Here is a 14,132-nt window from a genome sequence, read left to right as displayed (position 1 = left end):
AAGGTTGGGCTCATGGCTCAAGAATTATGTTTCTGACTTTTTGAAGCCCCAAATGGGGTACCTATGTAAATGTAATTGTCAATCGTGTTTCGGCTACTAAGTACCTGTTCAATTTGTTGTTACCTAATTTTGAAAAGAAAATATAACCTTGTTAAATTTTAAAATTAATTTCACTTTAGTAGCTTGAGACCCCTTCACCACCCAGCACCTTCTTTCATGCATAACTACCACCAAAACACGGTAACAATTATTATTATTATTATTATTATTATTATTATTATTATTATTATTATTATTATTATTATTTAGCCGATATTGATTTTTCTTCTCACAAAATCTCTTCACGTGGGCAGTGAACATTTTCATCCCTTCCTCAGTCCATGATTAATTGGTCCTGGTATTCATTTTCTCAGCAAAATGAAGGTTGTTGACTGCATTTTTTCTTTTTACTGAAGTCGATCTTGAATAATTTCCTGGGGGGATGCCAATTTTCTGAAGGTCTTTTTCTATTTCACTAAGCCAGTTTTTTTTACTTTCACTGAGAGAGCAAGGTCTCATTTTTTTTGTGAGCCTGTCATTGTTCATTCTGAGAATGTGGCCATAGAACTTCAATCGCCTTTTCCTGATCTGTCGGTGATCATTTCAGAATGCTGATAAAGCTTCCGAGACTTCCGTTTCATTCACATTCCCTCTGAGTAGACTGGACCAGCGCCTCCTAGAGAACAAGGCCTGGCAATACGAATGAGAGTAGCTGATGACGTATGTTGAAGTTGGCCCATGCCAGTAACTCAGCTTGTTGCTGCTTGGTGTATGAGGACGCGTTTCCCTATTATGTGTGTTTTTCATCGATTATATTAATGTTAATCGAGTCTTGTGTGTTAACACTCGCTTAATATTCCTATTAGTGTAAGTTCAGTTAAAGGTGATAGTACTTATAAATTGTTAATATTGATAAATTGTGTTTAAAGTGCCGGCATGGCCACCACGTGAGGTTAGAACTGAGTTTATTTTTAATGGTGTGTTGTGAATTGCGATCACTGTTTTTCAAATTATGAATAACGATGCCTCAAAAATGCAGTGTTCCAAAACTATAAGGGCAATTATCGCACTGGCCCTAAAGTGAGTGTTTTCTCGTTTCCAACTGACGACTCGGAGAGAGCTAAGTGTTTACGAGCTATTCGCCGGGATGATTTCGTTCCTTCCAAAACTGCAGAGGTAAGTCTTAGTTTTTAGTGTATTATATATGATTCCAATCATTCAATCACTTAAGTTGTGGAATGGTCCTCTAAATGGAGCCCTGTGTTGTAGGTGTGCGAGCTCCATTTCAAAACTGAGGTTGAAAAGACGACCAGCATGTATGATGAGAGAAATGGGAAATTATTGACTGCACCTTTATCTCATCCAAGGCTTGTGAAAGGTTTGTGGATAGGTCTCTTATATCTTTGCTATTGATGAATGAAATAGTAGATTTTTTAGGGTGATTTATATCTTACTGATTTAAGCATTTGCTGTATTGAATTGACCAGTTATTACATTTAGTTTGGAATGTGCTGAGTATTCACATTACTTCAAAGGACTACTGTTGTGGGTATAGTGATATTCTGGGAAAACTTATAGGGCCTAAATTATGAAGGTATGTAAGGTATTGGCTTTCAAGTATTCCTTCTGTGCTGGACCCCGTAACTGCAAGTGAGCCAGTTCTGTTTATTATATCGCATGAGGGAAAATACCACTTAGTGTGGGTTAATATTTTTAGTTCAGGCTAGACAGCAATGTTATTGTGTTTATTGCAACTATGTTAGGTTCTGTATAATTATTATAAGTTCAATGATTTTTCTCTGTCTCCTTGTGTGCTATTCATTTTATATTAAAATCAACCAGATATATCTAAGACATGACATGGTCCTGTGAAGTAAGTGGTGCCATGAATTAATAGACGAGCGCATTTATATCTATAGGCGAATGCATTCTAACTTGGTCTAAACGTTTCAGGAGCTGTTCCTTCTCAGTTTCCAAACTGCCCAGAGTACTTGTCTGATACCACATTTGCCCACCGAGAAGCTCCAGACGATAGGTGTTGTCGAGTAGACAATGAAAGTTTGGCAAAGGCTCTTGCTCAAAGTTTAGAGACCTATGAAGCTCATGTCAGTACTGTTTCTTTCAAGAACTTCCAGGAATTTGAAGAAAAATTAAGTTCAATATCTGTAAAACAAGACTGGAACTGCTCTGAAAAGGAACAAATTTAGTAGCTCTATTTTCCATAGTAGTTTCTTTAGAAGATAATACAGTAATAACACAAGAGCACTTTTATTTTATCATATTTATTGCCAGGTGTTATGTTTTCAGGGAGTGATATTACATTTGAGAGGGCACCTTTTATGTTAAACAGGTATTTTGTCATTTAACAAATACGGTTCATTACCTTGGTGGCACATATCCTACAAAATCATTAACCATCCTTTCCTTTTGTCTGTGGTAAGCTGAGGCTTTCTAATTTTTTTTAGTACATTACTATTATTAATCACTGAGTTGATGAACCTCTATGAATTCCACTCAAAGGGAATGTGTAAACTCTGAATTCAGGGCTAATCACTGTAAGTTCCTTCAGTAGTAAACATTCCTGTTTGAGTAATTGTGAATTTCTATTATGAATTTCCTCTTCCAGCATTATAGCCTATTCACACTCTGGTTATGAATTTCCTCTTGGAGAGAGTACTCTTTCCAGCTTTTGTTATGTAATGAATCTAACATGCATCTGTGAAAAATTGGGGATTAATTACTTAATTGATCTCATGTGTGTCATATCTATATAGTGCAGCTGGTTCATAAAGCGTGAAATGAGTAGTTCAGTGTGTGTTCTGCTACTTTTTTATTAATGTAATGGCAGGGATGCAAGTTCTTAATATGGTTTCATAGGATTTTAACAATTACTGTTCATAGAGATTTCCTTTTATATTTTCTTATATAATGTTCACCTCATGTCCATTTCAATTTTAAGCAACCTGGTGAAGTTAAATTGAAAACAATTTCAGAAAATGTCTGGCTGAAGGTCAGTTCAAATGTAATAAGAATTGGCATGCTACTTTTCAAATTTAAGAATTTCAATTTTTTTCCTGTTCTGGTTATTTGAATCAGGGTCCAAAATCATATAAGTACATTTATTTACACTAGGGAATGCGAATATAATTTTGATGACTTGATGAACAAACTATTGTTGGCATGTACTATAATCATTCTCTTTGCATAACAGCCAAATTGTGTGTGCTCTTCACGCCCTTAATTTATGTGAGGCTTCTATTGTAAAAAAATGTTTACCTCTTTTCATGACCGACAACACTGAGCATTACAGCTTGCATGTTCCTGGACTGCTACTAATATACTGTAAGTAAGGTAGTTTATACGTTATTATTTTTATTTAATAGCTTTTTCTGTACTTACATGTTGTTTTTTACCTTTCATCAGCAAGTTCAGTTCTGTAAAAGCTTGCTTTTTCTTTTTTTGCGTCGCACCGACAGAGAGAGATCTTATGGCGAGTTTTGTAAAAGGAACTGATCATTTTTGACTCTTAAATATACGTAAGAAAGTGTCATATAAACATATTATTAAAGTTGTTCAGTATTAAGACTCTTAAAAAATTCTTTACATTTTTAATTGTTCTTTCTAATTATTACGGTATATTACTCATTTCGCTTCCGATATGCGCGTCTACGAGAAAGAATATTCGTAGAATGCACTTTAACCAGCGTATTTTTCAATTTTCGTAAGGAATTAGCTTCATCTACTATCCACTCGCACGGAGCCGTGGTGGTCACGGCTGAGCCCAGTCGGGTGACGTCACGAATCGTATTGCCAGGCCTTGTTCTCTAGGAGGCGCTGACTGGACCAAATATTTTCATCTCCAGTTTCTCTATGTTTTGAATAAGTTATCTGCTTTCAACGATCAAAGTTTTCGAACCGTAAAAGTGCTTCATGTTTGATACCTGAGTTGTAATGTCTTAATTTTGCATTCCTGGATATTGATTTTTTTGTTATATCTGTTCCAGGTGAGTCTATAGGCCTTCTGTAATTTTGAGATCCTCTCCTTATTTGCTTCATAATCGAAACCTGATGGCTGAAATACTTCTCCTAGGTACTTGAGCTTATTTACTTGATTAATTTTGCCGAATTATTGTTATTATTATTATTATTATTATTATTATTATTATTATTATTATTATTATTATTATTGTTGTTGTTGTTGTTGTTGTTGTTATTTTCATACTTAGAAGCAGATGTTCTTCACATCAGCCAAATGTAAAATGTCCATTGTCTCCTGTGAACAACGTATTCCAATACAGCTGGACATCATGGAGTGCTTTCAAGGGTATATTTTATCGGCCTCTAAACGAGAAGGTTTTCCCCTTAAGTCTCCATTATCAGTTCTCTGTGGATATATTAATAAATTATCGTTTTGTTTGTTTCTTTTCTTGTTAGTGTGTGAGCCCTGGATTCGTGAAGACAGGATTTGTCGACAATCTTCCTAACATGAAGGCCAAGGCACAGGAACTGTATGACAGTACACCACATCTGTTTCCGGAAGACATTGCAGACGCCGTTCTTTATTGCATTGACACACCACCTCACGTACAGGTAAGGAGTTTATATCCTTTTTAAATGAAAATAGTGCCTTAGCATATAAGGTATTAGTACGATTTAACATTTTGATAATAAATTACTGGGAAACGTGAAACGAACTCTAAACCATCTCATCCCAATAAAATTCTAATCAAATATTGGCTAATAATCAGAAACATTATAGAGCGGTGGTGGTGATTATTTTTAAGAGGACTACAACTGGGTAACCATCCTCTAAGAAGCATTATAGACAAAACAAGTATTAAAACCGAAATGATAAACCGATTAACTGCTAAATTCCCATGTATGTATTCCTCACTATAAAATTACTCGAGAAGAAATAAACAAAAGCCATAAATAATAAAGAGACTCAATCAAACAAATAAGTCGTAACTAGACATAGGATTTATATGCTGTATGAATCAATAATATAAACATGCAACGAAGCTGCAAAAAGTTGTGACATGTGCCTTTCCCTGCACTTATTTTCATGCTATTAAACACTTTTATGAAATGCAAACGTAAGATTCCTTTACTAGACTCACGCGATTCACGACACCAATGTATAAAATCATTATCATGAATAAGCAACTGAGTGAAAAATAATCATTCACATTAGTTACAGCTACGGGGCTGTTCCGGGGCATAATTTATGAGACGTAGCAATCTATCAATATTTAGTGCGGAGAATGATCTCTCTACATCTACGGATGTGGCAGGACAGTATCTGAATTCGGGCGTTAAACATTATCAGTATCAGCCAAATATTTATATACCGCTACCATAATGTCGCAGCCCGGATTTATTTTAAGGTCATGTCCGAGGTATCCTGGAATACCTTCCATTTCACGGTTCACATTCTCGATATGTCGAGCGAAAAACGAAAACACAACCTACGTGTTTCTAACTTCATGGCTGTTTCTGATATGATATGAAAAAGTGTCTTGATAAGTGTCAGTTCTCTTTCAACCGTTTCATTGCTTTTAAAACATGCAAAAACATGCACAATGAAAGTCGAAAACATGCACAATGAATCCGAAATATATGCAATATATATGCACTATTAAACTCAATAATTCATCCAGTTTCACCTTCAAGGCACTTCCTTATCGGTTGTGGCCTGTCCCGCATCCGCTTTGTCCAGCACAAATCTCACATGGAGTGACCGGGATTTGAACCACGGAACCCAGCTGTGAGAGACCGGCACGCTGCCGCCTAAGCCACGGAGGCAAAGAAATTGATAATGACTATAAATTTGTTTAAAGTAGAAACCTACAACTTTGGCATCACAAACAAACATTTTCCATTAAACTATCTAAACACAATCACTAAATACGTAATAATAATATTTTATGCTCCACTAACTACTTTTTTGACGGTTTTCGAAGACGCCGTGGTGCCGAAATTTTGCCCCGCCGGAGTTCTTTTACGTGCCAGTAATTCTACCGACATGAGGGCTGACGTATTTGAGCACCTTCAAATACCACCGGACTGAGCCAAGATCGAACCTGCCGAGTTGGGGTCAGAAGGCCAGCGCCTCAACCCTCTGAGCCACTCAGCCCGGCACTAAATCCATAAATACCCTCCCCCATTAACATCAAAATCTTTGAAGGTAATGAATGGAAAATAATATTACAAAATCGCTGCTATACCCTCTAGTACACGAATAAATCCTTTGTTTAAGGTTATTTATGGGGACAGTCGGAAGATAAACAGATATTTTTGCCTACTGCATGGATTTTCACGAAACTTTGCGGGAATCTCACATAAATAAAAGTAGGGATACCACGAACATGTATTTCATATACAATTAATAGTTTTTCAAAAACAATTGTTTTTGAAAATAATTTTTGAAATTTTTAATTCAATTTTTTTTATGAAATTGAATTGAGATTTTCATGAAAATTTGGAATTAGGTAGATAATACTTCTTTAGAAAGCACTGTGCATTGATTTATCTGTACATAATTTATATAAAGAGATATATTGTACTAAAATTTGTCTAATTTTTATGTTTTAAAATTTAGGATGTAAAGATCTATACTACTTGAAAAATTCTGCAATCAAAAATTCCATACACAGGTTCCCTAATATAGCGGTGATACATATACCATACAAATTGTGTTACATCTGGCAGAATATTACGGGAAAAAATGGGAATGATACGTAAAATGATAATTGGCGGGAAAATGAAAGCAAATTTACAAGTGACGTCCATTTATCCTGTGCGCAGACTGGCAAAGAAAGCATTATTAAAGTGATAAATTGTTTGAATTCAATGGAATAACTTTGTGACAAGAAAGAAGAAACGCAATGCTTTCCATTTTTTTTTTTTTTTTTTTTTTTTGCCAAAATGATCAAAACATTGATTTTTATCTCCAAACTGTCCCCTAAGTTTAAGTTATCTCCGTATGTGTCTTTTTATGCGTGTGTGAGCGAGAAAATCGTGCCCTCATAGCTAAGAATTTTGTAGCTCAGGAGGTTTGTAAAGATTCACATGTTATGTTTTGTCATAATGGCAATCCATATATTCGGAAGCAATAAAATTACTGAAAATCAAGACAGCAAAAAATAATGTTTTTCCTACAAGGCTCACCCAAAGACCTTTGCAGTGAAGAGAAGTGGTGGTGGTGATTATTGTTTTAAGAGGAAGTACAACTAGGCAACCATCCTCTATATAGCACTAATCAGAGAGAAAATGGAAGTGATCCGACACTTCGAAAAATGAAGGTATCGGTCAAAGAAAGACAAGGGCCACGAAGGGCGTGAAAATTAAGGACTCCCTAGGCCTCGAGTGCTCTAATACCGTCGGAGTCAACAAAGGACAAGAGTTGGCCAAAGGGGGTCGGATAGAATAGATGAAATTGAGGAGCCTGGCCCATGTAAGTGGAAGAAATACCAGGACCCAGCTAAGGGCCCCGTGGTCGCCAACCCACTCTCCAAAGTTCATAGCTCCTGGGGTCCCTTTTAGTCGCCTCTTACGACAGGCAAGGGATACCGTGGGTATTGTTCTACCACCGCCACCCACAGGGGGGAGGTGAAGAGAAGAATGGACACATTTCCCGGCTTTCAGGTGTGATCATTAGGTCATCATCATCATCATCATCATCATCATCATCATCATCATCATCGTTAGGGTTCGGATGTTTAGGACCTAAAATTCACCCAAATGCGCCAGCAAGAATAACTAAATACGATCCAAAAATGAAGAATGTGACCAAACGTGTTCTTCCAAAGAATTACTTTTTCTACTACTTCTTTTATATTAAAGATACAATTCATTATACGATCTTACTGCACTACTTCAATTAATTTCCTTACTAGTTCTTTTAATTTAATTCCACTAGTCTCTATCATAAATTCATTATTAAACATTAAACTGTGATCAGTACCGAATATATTTATAATTAATATGGGAGTCTTACACAATGGTGACAGAGAGCAAACCAATGAAAATCGTATTAGGATAAGATAAGATAATACTCGTCTCCCACAATCTCAGAAACCACAGACAGATCTGGGAGAAGGTATTGTTTATTGTATTATTTTCTTATTTTTCATACATGCAGTATACAAAGTTTGATATCCTATAGCATACTTACAAAACACAAAGAAAGCCAATGTTAACACTTAAATGTTAAGGATATTAACGGAGAATGAATGTCCTGAAATGAATGTTAGAAACATTATGTTAATAAATGGAACCTCAAAAATAAACACGAGACTTCTCGGACATGCTATAGAAGTCCAGCGGACACTGCGGAAACGTGACGCCCCAAAGCGAGAGTTACCACTGTAGTCATCCTCTGTCCCTGCATGGAACGTCCGACATCTCAAATGAATATTTATATTATACAGGGTGTTTCAAAAATAGGGGCCATAATTTCAGGTATGTATTTGTTACATGTAGACAATCAAACTAGTGCATTACAACATGTGTCCGGAAATGCTTCATTTCCGAGTTATGGAGTTCACAACACTGAACTTCACCGGAACGTTTTTCTTCCGCAAGTCATTGTCACTACAGAAGAAGTTCAAAATGCCCACCTCCTGCTTGAATACAGACCTCACATCGATGTCTCATTGACCTGCGAACACGATCCCAAACTCCAGGAGTATTGAGTATGTCCTCACACGATGCCACAATTCGATTCCGATGAGTTTCCACAGCAGGCACTGGAGACGAATACACCGATGATTTTAAATGGCCCCACAAGTAGAAAACGAGAGGGTTCAGATCAGGTGAGCCTGGAGACCAAGCAATCGGGCCACCTCTACCAATCCATCGATCAGGAAACATTCGATCCAGGTCAATGAGACATCGATGTGAGGTCTGTATTCAAGCAGGAGGTGGACATTTTGAACATCTTCTGTAATGACAATGACCTGCGGAAGAAAAACGTTCTGGTGAAGTTCAGTGTTGTGAAGGCCATAACTCGGAAATGAAGCATTTCCGGACACATGTTGTAATGAACTATTTTGATTGTCTACATATAACAAATACATACTTGAATTTTTTTTTTTTGCTAGGGGCTTTACGTCGCACCGACACAGATAGGTCTTATGGCGACGATGGGATAGGAAAGGCCTAGGAGTTGGAAGGAAGCGGCCGTGGCCTTAATTAAGGTACAGCCCCAGCATTTTCCTGGTGTGAAAATGGGAAACCACGGAAAACCATCTTCAGGGCTGCCGATAGTGGGATTCGAACCTACTATCTCCCGGATCCAAGCTCACAGCCGCGCGCCTCTACGCGCACGGCCAACTCATCCGGTATATACTTGAAATTATGCCCCCCCCCCATTTTTGAAACACCCTGTATTATCAAAACGTACAATTTAAATAGAATTTGACGGTTCATTATGCATGTGATATTAAGTATAATCTACCTACCTAACAGCTCCAGACTTCAAGAAAGTTATATTCCGTCACTAACTACCATATATCAATTCTTACCTCTGTCAATTTATTTCTCCACATTCCCTTAATAATGCTCCGACTCATTGGCTGAATGGTCAGCGTTTAGGCCTTCAGTTCAGAGGGTCCCGGGTTCGACTACTGGCCGGGTCGGGGATTTTACTCCCCTCTGAATAATTCTTCCGGCCCGGGAACTGGGTGTTTGTGTTTGTCGCAACACTTTCTTCTTCATATTCACACAACACACTGGACTACCAACCACCACAGATAAACGCAATAGTGATTACATCCCTCCATATAGGGTTGGGGTCAGGAAGGGCATCCGGCCGTAAAACAGGGCCAAATCCACATACATACATACATACATACATACATACATACATACATACATACATACATACATACATACATACATACATACATACATACATACATACATATGTGTGACATAGTTCGCACCCACGACCCCACAGGTGTGGGACAAGCGGTAGGAAAAGAGTAATAATAAGAATAATTCAGCAGTCCTTCCTAGGTGCATTCACTCTCTATTCAAAAACTTTACAACGGTATACATCCGAGTTTCATGATCAATTTTCCTCCTGAAAATCGTAATAGTTACCGGAATTAGGAATGCACTGACAGTCACCTTGGGCATAAAACATTTAATTGAAGTAATATATATATACACACACACACACACACACACACACACACGCGCGCGCGCGCGCACACACACACTTCTATTCCCCTTTTATCTCAGCATTATTGTGGGGATTTGTCCCTTCAGTAGAGAAGCATTCTTTAACGTAGTGTCTTAATTTAACACATTCATTACACTTTCTTTAGTTATCCTTCTGTCAGCTCTATCACTGTTATTGTAAGTTAACTGGTGGTAGTGATGATTGTTTTAAGAGGAAGTATAACTAGGCAACCATCCTCTATATAACACTAATCACAGAAAAAATGGAAAGCGGCCGACACTTCGAAAAAATGAAGATGTAGGACAAACAAAGACAAGGACTACAAAGGCCGTGAAAATGAAACACTCCCTATCCCTTGAATACTCTAATAGCGTCGGGGTCGGAAAAGAACAAAAGTTGACTAAGGGAGGTCAGATAGGATAGATGAAAATGAGGAGTCTGGCACAAGTAAGTGGAAGCAATACCAGGACTCAGCTAAGGGCCCCGTAGTTGCCAACTCACGCTCCCACATGAAGAGCCCCTGAGGCCCCTTTTAGTCACCTCTTACGACAGACAGGGGATGCCGTGGGTGTTATTCTACGCCCTCCCCCCACAGTGGGTCTTTGGGCAGTGATTTTGGTACTTTTATTTTATTAATGACTAGCTGATGTACCCGCGCTTCGCTACGGGATTCTCAGAAAGACTGACCTTGTGGTTTTCCTAACTGAAGTAAACAAAGGCCATTACAAAAACGTCAGTAGGAACGTAGCGATGTTATAATAATAATAATAATAATAATAATAATAATAATAATAATAATAATAATAATAATAATAATAATAATAATTTCGTGTGGCTATTTCTAGCCGGGTGCAGCCCTTGTAAGGCAGACCCTCCGAAGAGGGTGGGCGGCATCTGCCATGTGTAGGTAACTGCGTGTTATTGTGGTGGAGGATAGTGTTATGTGTGGTGTGTGAGTTGCAGGGATGTTGGGGACAGCATGAACACCCAGCCCCCGAGCCAAGGGAATTAACCATTTAAGGTTAAAATCTCCGACCCGGCCGGGAATCGAACCCGGGACCTCTGAACCAAAGACCAGCACGCTATCCATTTAGCCATCGTTATCGTATAAAATACTCGATCAAATGAAAAACTGCACATTTTCTCACTTTTAACGAACAGTACTACGGTGCCGATCTAACAGTCCAAAGTTCCAGAACTGGAATGACCAGGCCACAGACATCCGTCATCACTCCTCTGCCACAATTCTCTTAAATATGCAAACTGCTCATTCCAGTCAGTGCCTCAGAGTACGGATTGAACAGCTCGAATGCTATGATGAACCAGTGTGTTATGTACCAGCAGTATCAGAAAATTTATGAACCAGAGGAATAGCATGCTAAAGAAGAAAGTCATCCAACTCGCCAGCTACTTCCCGCTAATATTCAGGCAGGCTGTTACACTCGGTACGACCGGGCGAGTTGGCCGTGTGGTTGGGGGCGCGCAGCTGTGGGCTTGCATCCGGTGGATTCGAACCCCACTGTCGGCAACCCTGAAGAAGGTATTCCGTGGCTTCCCATTTTCACACCAGACAAATGCTGCGGCTGTATCTTAATTAAGGTCAAAGCCGCTTCCTTCACATTCCTAGCCCTTTCCTATCCCATCGTCGCCATAAGACCTATCTGTGTCGGTGCGACGTAAGGCAATTTTCATCCTAACTATCGTAGATGTGTGGCAACAGAAGACACAAAGCCCACCACAACAAACAATGGTCAATGTAATGTTATTGTTGATTAATGCTACGCGCTTTCAATATTGTAGGCCTTCACATTTAGTTTTCTTCCGACTCTGAAATACCACTCTTATCATCGTAGGTACGATAAAATTGAATAAAACATAAATGGTCGGAAATTGTATTCTCTATAACTTTTGTTATGTAGTTAGGACCAATAACATAGGTATTTAAAAATTAAATTTTAGGCGTCTTCCCCTAAACTGCAATTTCATACAGGGCGCATAAAACTGTTTATAGCTTAGACTGTAGTTTCTTATTCCCCGACTCTATATAGCCTACCAACTTTCACTAAATTCTCTTAACCCATATTCTCGTGGCTCGGCGTTGATATGGACTTGGCAACAAAAATACAAATTCATGAATATCTGTGTTATCAAAGCCGGTGCAGCAACAATGTATGACATATGTATGATAATTAAATTTTAGGCCTTCCCCTAAACTACTATTTCACTCAGCGTGAGTAAAATGATTTATAGCCTAGATTGTACGGGCTCATCCCCCGACTTCACAGACCGATTTTCATAAAATTCTCTTCAGCCGTTTTCTTGTGATGCGTGTACAGACAGACAGACAGACAGACAGGCAGGCAAAAATTACGGAAAAGTAAAAAGTGCATTTCCTTGTTGCTATGGACATGACCAATACAGAAATACCATTATTTTCAAATTCTGAGCAATTTACAGACAAAACTCTTATTTTATATATACTGTATAGAATAAACGTGATCATTCGTTCCTTCGTACTGCGGCACTATACTGCTTTCTGAGTAGAAGTGCCATTTTGTCCTCAGCCTGCTGATAACTTAGCGAAAAGTCTCTCGCACTCTTCTCCCATTAAAATTCAGCTGTCTAAGATCTAAATTACAGATGCTGTAAAATTCTCGTGAGTGTTTTTGTTTGTTTGTTTGTTTGTTTGTTTGTTTGTTTGTTTGTTTGTTTGTTTGTTGAAATGCGCTTTGAATTACAATTTAATTTCTTCTCATTCCAGATCCAGGACATCATTGTCAAACCAGTTGGAGAGAAATATCCATGAAGATAGTTCACAGCCTTATATACGAAAAGAGAGATCACTGGAGTAATATGCATTATTTGAATGAACAGTATTATATGTAATAACTCTGCACTACAAGACTTGTATTATAATATTCTCATTTGTATATAATCACCTACTTGCTTACTTTCCCTTATCTGGTAAACGGTTCGTATAATTACTAGACCAGCTATGCTCGTACACCATCAGGGCATTGTTTAGTTTGATTGAAGTGTGCACTTACTGGAAGATGTCAACGAATTAGGATTGTATTATTTTATAAACATACGTTAAGATATTTAACCACTAGTTTCTTGTGACAAATACCCTATATCTGTGATGCGATTTCACACATTTACATAATAATAATAATAATAATAATAATAATAATAATAATAATAATAATAATAATAATAATAATAATAATAATAATCATACAGCCCAAACCAAATAAACCAACTTGAGATTCATAACAAATATCAAGACAGCTCCCAGAAATCTACAGATCTGGAAGAAAATGGGCAGAGAAATTCAAATACCTGGTCGTGTGGACAGAACCTAATATTTCTGAGGAAAGAGGGATTCAAATCACGAATCAGCAAAAATGGCCTTACACCTCACCAAAGATATCTATAACAAACGGTCAATGTCTTTCAAATCCAAGCTTAGACATTACTGCCGGCCCCGTGGTGTAGGGGTAGAATCCCTGCCTCTCGCCCGGAGGCCCCGGGTTCGATTCCCGGCCAAGTCAGGGATTGGTTCGAGGTCCATTCAGTCTACGTGATTAGAATTGAGGAGCTATCTGACGGTGAGATGGCGGCCCCGGTCTTGAAAGCCCAGAATAACGGCCAAGAGGATGTGTCGTGCTGACCACACGGCCCCTCGTAATCTGCAGGCCTTCGGGCTAAGCAGCGGTCGCTGGGGAGGCCAAAGCCCTTTCAATGGCGCCGTAGGGTTAGACATTACTGTACAATCATTCGACCCGAAGCTCTATATGCAACAGAATGCCTCTCAATGAATAAGAAAGGTCTGGCAGAACAACTAGAAGCCAAATAAAGAAAAATTCTAAGGAAGATCTTGGGCCCAGAAAAGAAAAACGGA

At 38.3% G+C, this 14,132-nt stretch overlaps 1 protein-coding gene across 1 annotated transcript in view; it reads left to right on the top strand.

Annotated features, from left to right (window-relative positions):
- The window catches only part of LOC136886746 (farnesol dehydrogenase), an 85,654-nt gene extending 71,878 nt beyond the window's left edge, over positions 1 to 13,776 (top strand). Inside the window, exons 5-6 of the mRNA XM_067159550.2 lie at positions 4,474 to 4,629; positions 12,990 to 13,776. Coding sequence (XP_067015651.2) covers positions 4,474 to 4,629; positions 12,990 to 13,034 — 201 coding nt within the window. The 3' untranslated portion in view covers positions 13,035 to 13,776. The remainder of the gene's footprint in view (positions 1 to 4,473; positions 4,630 to 12,989) is intronic.
- The last annotated feature ends 356 nt before the right edge of the window (positions 13,777 to 14,132 follow it).

This window comes from Anabrus simplex, chromosome X, assembly GCF_040414725.1.
Source record: "Anabrus simplex isolate iqAnaSimp1 chromosome X, ASM4041472v1, whole genome shotgun sequence".
NCBI lineage: Eukaryota > Metazoa > Arthropoda > Insecta > Orthoptera > Tettigoniidae > Anabrus > Anabrus simplex.
The sequence above is the reverse complement of the archived record's forward strand: the minus strand, read 5'-3'. Positions and strand labels throughout refer to the sequence as shown.